This window comes from Haliaeetus leucocephalus, unplaced genomic scaffold (assembly GCF_000737465.1).
Source record: "Haliaeetus leucocephalus isolate CR32 unplaced genomic scaffold, Haliaeetus_leucocephalus-4.0 Scaffold51, whole genome shotgun sequence".
NCBI classification, from domain to species: domain Eukaryota; kingdom Metazoa; phylum Chordata; class Aves; order Accipitriformes; family Accipitridae; genus Haliaeetus; species Haliaeetus leucocephalus.
The window spans coordinates 2,191,294-2,203,904 of record NW_010972487.1 but is presented as its reverse complement, the minus strand read 5'-3'; the positions used below and the strand labels follow the sequence as shown (position 1 = coordinate 2,203,904).

Sequence of the window (12,611 nt, the reverse complement as noted above, 5' to 3'; positions counted from 1 at the left end):
GTTCAACATCTCAATGCCGTCCTTAAATAATGTGGCTTAAAAATATTAATTTTCACCATTTCATTCTACTTTGCTTCAAAATAAACATGTAATGAATAAGGAAATATATTTTGGGAAGGTGTAGCATAAATCTCATTGCTTCTAGCAGACCGTTGCAACTTGTGTTTTTATTAGCTTGCCTCTGTTAAGTGCCTGCAGCAGGATTCTTTCAGTATTGTGTCCGTGGTGCAATAAATAGGTCAGGCATCCATTAGAAAGCAGAGAAAGAGGCTGTTTACCAAGTAGTTTCCTGTATGAGTGGAACTCGGAGAACTGACATTTTGTTGAAACGCAGCTGGTGTTTAAATAAGTTTGAAAGCTTTGCTTACTGCCTGCTGAGAACCTCTAAAGTGACATATTGCTTTTAGGTTAAAATTGATGTGAGCTTTAAAATTATACATCTTATTAAGTGTTTGGATTTCTGTAGCTTTTTAGACTATGAGTACAAACGGACCTTCCTTGAAGGTAGCTTAGCAGAGTAGTTTTGAAAGTGTAAGTTTCAAGAATGTACAAAAACTTTCTTGAATACAAAGAGTAAATCTCTTAAGTACATCACAAAGTTTTTTGCCTAGTATCATTGGCCTTTAACTCCCACAGTCTCTTTAGGTTGATGTGGTTTTTTTTTGAAGCTCATACCATTACAGTAACAATGACCGATGACACTAATTTCACACTTTTGGGGCTCTCACTAATTTCATTCTGGGAAATCTGAGCATTCTGCTACTTTGCTGTTGTGGGATGCTAGAGATACAGAGTTCTTAGCTAAAAGCTTAGCAAAACACTCTGTGCACTTCTTGTTCTTGGGATATAAAGGACAAAAGGAGTAAATAAAAATAGCTGATGATGGCAGTTAGGAGAAAGTGGTCACAGTCTATTCATTTTAGTAAACTTCTCTCCTATAAGGGTGAATAAACACAGTTTGTTCCTTTATTTTTATTACAGGGTGGGGAGGGGATGGGGTTGAACAGGCATCGAAAAATAATAATAAAATTTTTGAGCACTTTGAGTATAAATTTTGCTAGTAGTCATCATGGTCTCTGAGATAAAGGCATTCAGGCGTTGGTCAGAAAGACTGAGCAGAAAGAACAAGTCCTTTCTTGATAACACCTTATGTTTGTATTCAGTTAATTACTACTTCCTGATAAATATGTTCATTCTTATATTCAGGCATATGTAGATATCTGCATACACACTGTATAGCTTATACTTTTTTTAACAACTTAATGTACCCTTAGTGGACAGCAAAATGTAAATCTTCAAGTCTTCATACATATCTTTTCATTCATGGATTTGTCAAGTACAGTATATCTGCTGTACCTGTGTGGGCTAGAGGAACAGCTATTGCAAACAAAAGATGATGGACTTTGTCCCCACAGAGTTTACAGAATTGTTCTGGGATTTGAAAAACCAAAATTTTCTACCTATTACTCTGATCTGTCACAAGAATTTAGTTAATAGTTTCAGTGATGGTCCACTAGTCATGATATAAAAAAAAAAAATTAAAAAAAAAAAGACTTAGCCCTCTGTTGTAGCTATACTGACTAGTGTGTGCTAATGGTGGTAAAAACGTTGCAAATAAGCATTGTGAGGTTCATATATACCTCCAAGAGCATAACGTTTGCACAAAGATGGAAATAACTGAAAGAAAAGGGAAAGGGTGAATAATGGCATGAGGGCAAATAAGATGCCATTTAAATGTTGTGCATTGAGTACTGACATAGTACTGTTTCTTGCTTCCCAATCTAAAAAAGACTTTAGAATGCTACGACTTAACTAATTTGCTTCTCTTTTAAAGGAGATCTTGCTTCAATTTAATTTCTCTGTGTTGACACTCAGAGGATGAAGTTCAGACATTAGCATGGCAGGCTTTGTGGGAAAACTTTCTTGTTTTCTTAAGGGGCACAGGCAGAAGGGAAAGTCAGGAGATGAAGACTAACAGAAGGTCACTTTAGAAAACCTAATTCCTTCTAGCTGAACCCAGAATGGCCACCACATCCCAGCACGTTCAGTAATTGCAAATGATGGAAGCGTTGGATCGCTGAGCACTTCTCCTTAGAATGGCTAGTGCACACACAGCAGTTATATATCGTACATACACAAACTGAAGTGTTAATTCTAGCTCTTCTTGAACACATACAGTAAACGTGGCCAGTATTTGCCTGTTGCAGCTCAGGGTCTTCCTCTAAGCAAGGGGCGTGTATTGTTGAAATGCTGTCTGTAAGAGCAAATTGTCAAGGCCTGATGGGGAGTAGGACCACAATACTAACGAGGCTGGGGCAAAACTGAAGTACCACTTCTGTTTTAACATCACAGAACACAAAGTGCACAGTGATCAGTTCTTTTAAGAGGATTTTTTTTCTCTTCTCCTTTATGCGTGCACAGACAGTAATTTAGCTTAACTAGTAGGTCTCAATTTTTTGCTTTGCCTAAGCTTTCTTTTAAATAGCTGTTGCTTCATCTGTGGCTCTGCGCTAGTACTTTTTTTTAGCTTTCTTCCAGTATGTCCAGGCTGCCTAGTCTTCTCTCAGGTCATGGGTTTTGTACTTCTGCTCTCATAACAGTAATCACCTGGGGAACAATATTTACATTCCTGAATTGCTCACCCAAGACAGGAAGTTGTGTGGTAACAGTCTGTCCTACATAACTTCCATTGCTTCCTGGTTTGGGTGGGAGAGGAAGTAGGAGTACTGAAACACTGCTAAAGAGACTGTTCTCGTGGTATTGATGACCTAAGTATAGTTAGTGGAACACAGAATTGGGGGGGGGGGGGGGGTTGGGGCGGAATTTTCTAGGGTTTTTTGCTGGTGTTTTGGTTTTGTTTTTTTTAATTCAACCCATTAAATAGGCAATTGGAAAATACTGTATCTTCCTGAAAGTAGTTTGTAACTTTAACTAGATTTTACCAAGACTCTTTAAAAGTTAAAAAGAGCAAACACTTACCAGAGTACTTCGGAGATGACTTGCTACCTTCCCCATAATACAAACTGTGGAGAAAATATGGCATAGGGAAGACTTTTCTACACTTACACAATGTCAGAAGTTCAATATAGGGCTGATTCTGTACTTGGTCTACAATGCAACATCTGTGCACCACTGAAAACAGGAGCTTTTAGCAGAAATGCAGAACTAATCATCCAGTTCAAAGACTGGAGGGTTTTCCTGCACACCTAAATTCTTACTTGAAAATTTATGATCTTGGAAAGACTAGGTAGTGGAGGCTTTCATACAAGGTTTTAAAGTAGTTGCATTTCCTTATAATCTGATAATAATTCTCTGGTTTCTTAGTATTAATTTCCTAAAAAATATTAAAGTTTCTATTTTTACTTATGTTTCTGGTAATTCTGTCACTTCTTTCAAATATCCAAGTTTTCAGCCTTGTGTGTATCTCTTATAATCAGTATGCATTAAAGTACAAAAACTTGTACTGAAGTTCTACTTAATTTTTTTTATTTCCCTGGCAAAAACACTTGCACTTAACAAGGTGTTTTCTACTACATTACTCTGCAGTTTCTTGTAGCCTGCACAGAAAGTGATGTTGCCTTCTAGCCTATACAAAAAAAAAACCCCTGAAACATTTATTCAAAAGTAAACATTCTGTCAAATATCAGTATAAACAAGGTAGGTATTTGAACACTCTTGATGTTTAATTGTTTGGAATAACTGATGATCAGACTGCATTTGTCTTACTTGCGAGTGTATGCCAAAGGGGTCTGATACATTTAGTTTCCGCAAGCAGAGACATTTCTTCTAATGATCATGGATCTGTTATTCTAGATGTAGGTGAGGTGAGACTTCATGCTACAGTAAGAAGTTCTGGTTCCTAAGAAATTACAGTGTAAAATTGTTAATTCTTAGTCATTCTTGCATTCACATTTGCAGGATGTATTTTTTCAAGCCCTTTAAATGCATCACCTTTTGGAGTTCATGTATTGAGAGCAGAATCCGAAGTTTTTCTCTGAAATCTAACATAATTATGTAAATTTATTTGATTTAGAAACAAGGCTATCTAACTTACAAAGGTATAAATTCTGTATTTCAGACATGCAAGAAAGCATTTCAGTCAGGCTGAGGGAAGCCAGCTGGATGAGGTTCGACAAGTGATGGGAATGTTGGCCTTTCCTTCAGACACTCATATCTCCCCCTATAAGGTAACGTTCTGTTTGAAATTCAGTGGTACAGCAGAATAATAAAATACATGTTGCAGTTCTTTTTCCTTACAAGAAAATGCATTGATAATCTGAAGATCAAATGTTGTTTTAATTTTACTTTCTAAAATCCATGTTTATAATAGCCCTTAATTTTAATAACCAGTCCTTGCCTGTACATTAATCCAGGTAGTATATGTATTGTTACAGTTGGATCTTAACAGTAACAGGCAGACTCACACTGAGCTGGGCTTGCCACAAACCCAGCACTAAAGATCTGCAGGACCGGAAGCATGATATGCAAATATACAGCAAGAGACAGAAGATGGGGAAGTACAAAGGGAAAAAAAAAGAAAAAAAAAAAAAGTTTTGTTCAACATTCTAGGCTGTGGCCTTAATAGACTAGCAGCAGGCCTTAATTCTGCTTCTCAAATTACTGTTCTTGCTGTGGTTGGGATGAAGAAAGGAAAGATGATTTGAATGATCTGAAAGCATTATTTTTGATGCTTAAAAGTAAGTGTTCATTTATTTGGATTATACAAATCAATGTAGATATTAGTGGTAATACCTACATCTAAATTTGAATCAAGTAAAATTCATAAGTAGGTACTGTTTCTACTGATTTTGAGTTTGTTCTGTGGTCATGTGCTAATTCTCTTCACTTTTTTTTTTTTTTTTTAACTTGGCATGGGAGGCAGAAGGTAGACAAGAGTTGAGCTGGCAAAGCAAGACAAGAATCATGTGAAATGCCAAGCCAACTGTGGCAATGCCAGTATATAAATATGTTTTTTAAACAGTTGATAATAAAATCAATGGTTTAACAAAACAAACACCACCACCACTCCCAAACAAACAAACCACAGAATTAATGTGAATTTCTTTGTTAATTCTGGAGCCCTAGAAGGGATCCTGGTACTTTGGATTCTACATCTGATGTGAGTTAAGAGTATAAATGATAGATGTGTTAGAAGACTGGGTGTAAGACAGAGCTTATCATTGTCTTAGTAGTTAGAAAGAAATAGGCAGGAAATAAAAATCCTATATTATGTTCTAAGGGCTAGTTTGGACAGAATGTTTCAATGAGGGAGAGCAAGGAGAAAAGCTAGTATTGTTTCACATACAACCATACAGTTGGAACAAATTCCCTACTACTTTTTATGGATCTGACTTAAAACATTCTAGTTTATTGAAGTTATGTTTTGGGTCCTCTAATAATTACCTAGATAAACAGAATCATAGAGTGCATACTTGTTTGGAGATACCTTTAGTATGTTGACCAAGAGTTCTGTGCATAAATGACTTCTTAAAATGGCTTAAAGTAAAATCACTTTTAAATCTGTGAGAAAGTTTGCCAGATCATAATATCTGTCCTCAACTGATTTTTATTAATCCAAGGGAAGAACCATCTTCTATAACCAATGAATAGAACTTTCTCCAGCTTGTGTCCTATCTTTTAGGACTTTAAGGAAAACATATTTAATGTGGCAAAACAAACTATTTTCTTTTTTGATATCCTTTGAACAAGCTTGTGTGCTGTGGCTGGAATTATTCCAACTGGATGCTTTGTAAGCTGCTACTTTGTGTCCCGTCACCTAGGCCCTTAATCATAGAGTAGTAGTGTATCTCTTTATTATGTATCTGTCGTAGGCTGTCTCTGTTCAGTCTTCTCAAGAATTGTCTTAATGCTAGAACAAAAGTTTCATCCTGGAACTCTGGGAACATTCTGGCCTTAGATGGGGCAGGTGATAGAGAAAACAGACATGCAGTCTGGTGGCAGAAACGGTGCGTTTTGCTTTAGTTAAGGCAAGATACATGTATGTATTTGCTTTTACCCCCATCTGTATGGGTTCTCTGCCTCAGTTCTGCTTGCTGGTTTGGAGCATTTAGAAGTCAGACAAATATTGCTGATGTCCAGGATTCTTTCCTTACCTGTGTATTTTCCTCTGAATCTTTCTGCCTCTTCCTCATACGAATTCTTTCTTTCATGCTGTTTCTCTTCAACTATAGGCCCACAGTTGATCCAGTTGTTTCTGCTGCAAGACTTTTTCCTTTTCTCTCTCGTCTTAGTATTCCTGGTGGCTTTTTTGGATCTCTTGAAATCCGTCACTTACGCTTGTGCCCTTTTTCAGCTTCTGTGTAATTCCACTTTCTAAAGGCTTGTCAGAAAAACACACCAGGACTGGTTCGTGAGCTGCATCTCTTCCCTCCCTCATCCAAAGATGTTCCCAGTTTAATGGGAGCTATTAAAACTCTGTTGATCCTGTCTCCAATCCAACACTGATTTTTGTCTGTGTTCATGGAGACATGCAACTTCGTAATCTCAGCTAAGATTAACTAGTTGAACAGTGGGGAGAAGTGCGTTATGTACAAGTAGTCAGTCTTTAGTTAGAGAGAAGAGATGGAGAAATAATTCTGCACTTACTCAAACAACTGCTGCCAAATCCAGTTTAGCACATCCTTAAATGTTGGCCTCTTATAGTTCTACAAGGTATTACCCAAGTATATCTGAAACATAGTTCTGTTAACATGTAATTTTAGGGTAATGATGAAAAATTTATTCATAGAACACTAAAAAGAAAAATGTGCTATGGTACCATTAAATCATTTGGATAAAAGTTCTCCGGCCAGTCTGATCTTCTTGGGGTGGGGGAATTCCAGGATACAGGCTACAACAAAAAGTAATGCTGCAGTCCCTCCATCTCCAGTGTCTTGACTTGAATGAACAGGGAACTGAGGAGAGGCAGAGTGGGCTACGGTAATACAGAGCAAAGCATAAAGACTAGTGTCTACATCATCGTAAAATCACTGCCTAGTAATTTTGGTATAACGTTTTGAATTGGATGCTGCTACTCAGTGTATTGTCTGTCACTAAGTCTTTGATTTTCTTTAAATGCCTGTTCTATAAACTCAACAATATACTAAAATATGTTATTGTTTCTCCTAGTTGCCTCAAAGTGTAGCATGCACAGTTCATAATATGAACTTATTTCTAAGGTAACTAAACATTGTCACTTCTCATGACCCAAATGCAGGTTATGGAGACAAATGAAAAGGGGTACTAGCAGAAGACAGGATTAGGTCTTTGGCTGTATAGGTAACAAGTATATTTTCAAAGGGTCTTCGCTTCTTATGTGACTCTTCCACAGCATTATTTTTAGGGTTCACTATATCCTTGACCTGTGGGTTTAGTTCTTGCCTCCACGAAAAAAACATCCTTACTTTAACTACTGTTCCCTGTTTTTTAGGTAACACACAGCATTAAAATATATATTAAAGAACTTTGTCCTTAAATGCATAGCTTACCTAAGCTTTCTCTAATCTGGGGTTGTGCCAATTCTTCAAATTAAAACCTTTTTACAAAATTCTGTAAACAAAGAGTTATCAGCAGAATTAGCCTGACTTGAGGTAAAAAACGCTTCTGACTTTTCGATGTTAAATGGTTCAGAGGCTATAGAGTAAACATTCCACAATACTAATGTTGCTTCATAAGTAGGCTGGTGTTCTAGAAAACTAAATGCAAGAAATAGCCTTACCAGGATTTACATACCTTAATTAGAACATTTGGTAGATGGCAGAGGGAGACTGAATATTGTTATGCCAGCAATTTTAAGTAATACTTGATTTAAATCATATTTCTAGTAAAGTAGTGTTAAAAGGTACTCTCTAAACAAGTACATTCATACTATGCATTAGCATGTATACTTTTATGTTGTGATGGATTCAGTCTAGTGAGTTTTGCAGAATTTACCACTCCCAGGCTTTTCCCCCCCTGGGGACAATTAGATTGAAAACAACTTATAGTTGTGTTGGTTTTTAACAGGATCTCTTGGACCCTGCTCGATGGAGAATGCTGATCCAACAGTTTAGATATGATAACTACAGACTACATCAGCTGGGAAACAATTCTGTTTTTACTATAACACTCCAGGCAGGCCTTTCAGCTATAAAAACACCGTATCCTTTAACGCAGATACTACTGTCGAGTGCAAAAAAACATTGTGGGGTTTTTTTTGTTCTATGGCTGCTTTTCAGAGCTCAAAGAGGAAATGTGACACTTGAATATTTTTGCTCCTGCATTGTTTAAATGGAGTATGAATGGGTCTCCCTGTTAAATTAAGGGGCAATTATAATAAATGGCATTATGGTTAAAAAAAAAAAAAAAAAATTTTAAGGTGAAATATGCATTGTCTTTGCATACTGGGCTGTCTTTCCATGTGTCTTAAGTTAGTGAATATATCTGCAAAAGTTAGTGAGCTGGGTCAGAATTATTATTTTTTTAAGCACTTACACACAAATTTACCCTGTCTGATTTTATGTGAATATTCAAATATATCCTGCATCTTTTGAAACTTAGTTGGATTTGCTGTACACTATGGTGTCTTAGAGAATGACTGGCACTACTAAAGTGTTCTACATCAGAAACTTTACCTGTAGAGGGTGCCAGACAGTTGTTGCTCACTCTTGTTCCTTGAAACAAAGGAAGTGCTTGATTCTTGTATGTACACATTTAAACTTGAATTAAATGGTCCTGTACATTCTAATAAGCTAGGCTATATTTGCATAGTTTACTATCTTTTTTCCAGTGTATGTCATTAACTAATTGGTTTTGCATTCTGTGGTGGTTGTTCCTTAACTTGCTGTTAAACAGACAGTGTTATAAAGAGGATGGGAGCTCAAAAAACCCAGACTGCCCTGTGTGTAGCAAATCCCTGAACAAGCTGGCTCAGCCTCTGCCTATGGCACATTGTGCCAACTCCCGACTAGTCTGCAAGATTTCGGGGGATGTAATGAACGAAAATAATCCTCCTATGATGTTACCAAATGGATATGTCTATGGATACAATGTAAGTGTTGAAATTGGTGACTTACTGAAGTCTAAAATAGCAGTAGTTATAATAACTTTCTATATCAAAATAACAGCTTATAAACTCAGTTGGAAAGCTAGAAGTATCTTCTATATTAACAGAAGAAAAGTAACTTCTTGCAGTAATTTCTAAAGGACTGTATATTTATGTGATTAAATTGGTCTTCAACGAAGCTAATGTCTGATCGAATATATGAATTTATAACAAGAAATCAAATGGCATTAGAAATCTTTCCCTCTGGAGAGCGAAAATGTAAAATAAGTAACTTCTGTGGGCGAAGAAATTTTGACCTCAGACTATAATATTTTTTTTTAATAAAAAAAAGGTTATTTGATGAACAGTTAAATAATGCTTTGGGTTACTATTGTGAATATTATCTTTTGATTTCATTCTTTTTCAGTCTCTGCTTTCTATTCGTCAAGATGACAAAGTAATTTGCCCAAGAACCAAAGAAGTCTTCAACTTCTCACAAGCTGAGAAAGTCTACATCATGTAGGTCCATAAAACACATGATGAAGTGCCGCTGGAATTTTGACGCAGTGTATATTGGCATACCCTGTAAAGGGGGGGGCCTTAATGTGTGGCAAAGAAGCAAAACCTGCCACCTTGGGGATCAGACCTGTCGGTGGCATTATTGTTTCTTGCGACCAAAGATCAATGAGCAACAATAAACACTCTTTAAAAAAAAAAAAAAAAAAAAGAAGAAGAGGGGAATTATGACTTAAGTTTGTACTTGAATAAAAACAAAAACAAATTTTGATTGTTAAGGTTTTGTAACATAAGGTCAAAAATTGGACTCTTCTCAAAAGTACTTTCATCTTCTAAAGGATAACTTTCTTTAAAGATGGACACTTGCACTGGGGGAAAAGTTACAACAGATTTGAAATTAAATCCATTTTTCTTCCCTCTTTTTCACAATTGTCCAAGACCCTTTCGTTATCAAAGATTTCAGTACTACCAATATGTTCTCCTTTAATCTCCTCTTTGCCTTCTTTATGATCCTCTCGTGAAGTAATCCTGAACGTGAACTATGTAACTTATTTCCATGGGAAGATATTGGTGTCTTTGACACAAGACTGGCTTCTCTGGAGGATCAACTAGGGACTGGTTTGAAGGAGTATGAAGTCTTTTTCCAAACCCAAATATTTTAAGGAGGTTGCATAAGTATCAAGAGGAACTGAGAACATTTCAGGCAAAATCCAATGCTTGTTTAAATGTTCTTTTTCCAGTCTACCATAGTGTTAAAGTCCTTCTAAAGTTATTAGTTATGTGCATAGGGTTCAATATGAAATCATTAGTGCTACTGCCTTATTTCTTGCTTTGAGAATGTACTCACATGAAAATGAGCTGGTATTCTTAAGTGTTGGGCGAAGTTTCTGAAGATGCCTTGCAGGATGATTACATAATTTTAGGGTCTAAATAGTATTCATTACTGAAACTAATAGTTCAATTTTAACAACTACAGAACACATCCTTATGACTTTTCAGAAGAATTAAACCATTGTAGTTTAAACAAAACCATATTGTAGAGGTTTGTATTTAGCGCTTATTTTTGCATGTTGATGTTGATTAGCTAATAAAAGATTGTAAATGTAAAACATGTTAATAAAAATTGTTTTCCATTTCTTGATTATATAAAATTAGAAAGCTGCTTTGTATTTAAATGTAAAATAATTAACTCTTTTATAAGGGTCTCTCTTGAAAGGAGTGCCACTTCAGAATGTTGTTTTCTAGTGTTCTGTAAGATTAAAAACAAACAAACAAACCAACAAAACAAAAAAACCCACCACCCCCCCACAACTATAAATGTCGTTCTTCAGGCTCCAACAGCAGAGCATCTCAGTCAAATACCTTTTTTTTTTTTGTTTAAACTTTTCATATATGAAAGTACACTCTAATCTACATTCCTGTCAATTTTTTTCTGTCACTTCTTAGAAGACTACCTAATGTCCTAGAGACTTTCTGTTAATAAAATTTTGTGGGAGATGCTAGGTGTGAGCTTTTGATGCGTGACCGAGTGCTTTCAAGAATGCTAACAAATAATAGTGGAGGGACTACACCTTCTATTCATGTTCAATACTCGGAGATCACAGATCTCCAAGTATTGTATCAGCCACTCTGAAACTGTAAATGCAGTGGGATTTCTAGTGAGGTACATCTGAAAAGGTTCAGATGCTTTGGAACGGCTCTATCTGGAACACTGCAGAGCTGCCAGCTTGGCAGAGACCAGTGTTCCTGTACTTACTGCTGGAAGGGCCTGTTTCCCTCAGCTTTTTCTGAAGTGGCAGATTTAGCCATTCCTTAGAACAAAAGCAATGTGCCAGGAGTAGGTCGAGGCAGATAATGAGCGAACTTGCATCAGTAACTGGAGTAATTGGCTCTCAGTTTAAGCAGGAACTGATTTCTTCCTTCCTCCTGGGGTAAAAGTTGAAGCATCATCAACTCAAAAGGGGGAGGACATCACCCTGGGGAGCAGCGTTGCTGAAACCCAAGTGGAACAGCATCTGTTTTTCTTTGGCAGACTATTCACAGCATCGTAGCAGAAGGGCTCGGTTAACTTTGAAAATGGCAACCTTGCTTTTCCCTACCTTATAGAAATGCATAAAAGGCCAAAGCAGGGGGGAAGGGGTAGATTTCTTATCAGCCCTGAGGAAATGCATGGTGACTGCACAACAATTATAGGGCATGGAAATTGTTGCTTTTGCTTCTCTAAGTACTATTTAGAGCTGTGGCTTCCTGAGATTTCAGCCCTTTTTGCCTTCTGTGGCCTCAGCAGAGTGGTGGAGAAATCCATGCTCCCAAAAAAACTAGTTTGGGAAGGGAGGGGAGGAGAGCAGCTGTCCTACAACAGGAGGGGGCCTCTCTTTATGGGAAGTGACATTTCAGAGGGCCAGGTGCCAGCATGAGGTCTGAGTCCCTGATGTGGTATGTTTTAAAGAAGGTGCTCTGGAAGGAGCCTAGGGGAGCTTCAGCTGTTTTGTTGGCCATGATTGCTCGCTTTAGAAATCTCTAATCAAACAACCTATTTTGACTACAGCAAGACCCATTTGATACAGGCGGTTGTAGGCTCCTGGCTGACCCCTGTGGACTGTGTCCAGGACATGCGCCTATAGCCTGGCTTTCATTCTCAAACTTGCTCTGGCATGACTTAAGAAGCCTTCCAGCTTTATAAGGGTCAGAATTGGTGGCAGGGATGGATTGCTTTGGTGCAGCTTGGAGTTCTGGTTTGTATTGCATGCAGCCTTGAGCTCAGAATCCAGAGGTGTCAGTTCATAGCTCCTATCACAGGTGGCTTCAGACATCAAACCAAGAGCAGTATGTGCAGGCTTACAGAGGCTTTCCTCAACAGCTGAAAGTTTGGGTAAAGATCTTGTTAAACCTGTCTCATTCTAGCAATGTCTCGCATAGCAGTAAGATTGTAAACACAGGACGGGGAATCAGTTACACAGCCTGACTGTAACCTGATGTCAAAACTTCAGCAAATACGGCCGTAACCTGCTATACAGAAACCAGGCCTTTTCTGCCAGTTGTACATCTTGTGTTACCAGCGATGCCTGTGTTT

The 12,611-nt window shown here is 37.4% G+C and overlaps 1 protein-coding gene across 3 annotated transcripts in view; it reads left to right on the top strand.

Moving 5' to 3' along the window:
* MAEA (macrophage erythroblast attacher) overlaps window positions 1–10,655 on the top strand; it is a 53,951-nt gene extending 43,296 nt beyond the window's left edge. For all 3 annotated transcript variants that reach the window (XM_010577546.1, XM_010577555.1, XM_010577539.1), the window contains 4 exons: window positions 4,079–4,187; window positions 8,005–8,138; window positions 8,833–9,028; window positions 9,450–10,655. In XM_010577546.1, coding sequence (XP_010575848.1) covers window positions 4,079–4,187; window positions 8,005–8,138; window positions 8,833–9,028; window positions 9,450–9,545 — 535 coding nt within the window. In that variant the 3' untranslated portion in view covers window positions 9,546–10,655. The remainder of the gene's footprint in view (window positions 1–4,078; window positions 4,188–8,004; window positions 8,139–8,832; window positions 9,029–9,449) is intronic.
* Window positions 10,656–12,611: the final 1,956 nt, after the last annotated feature.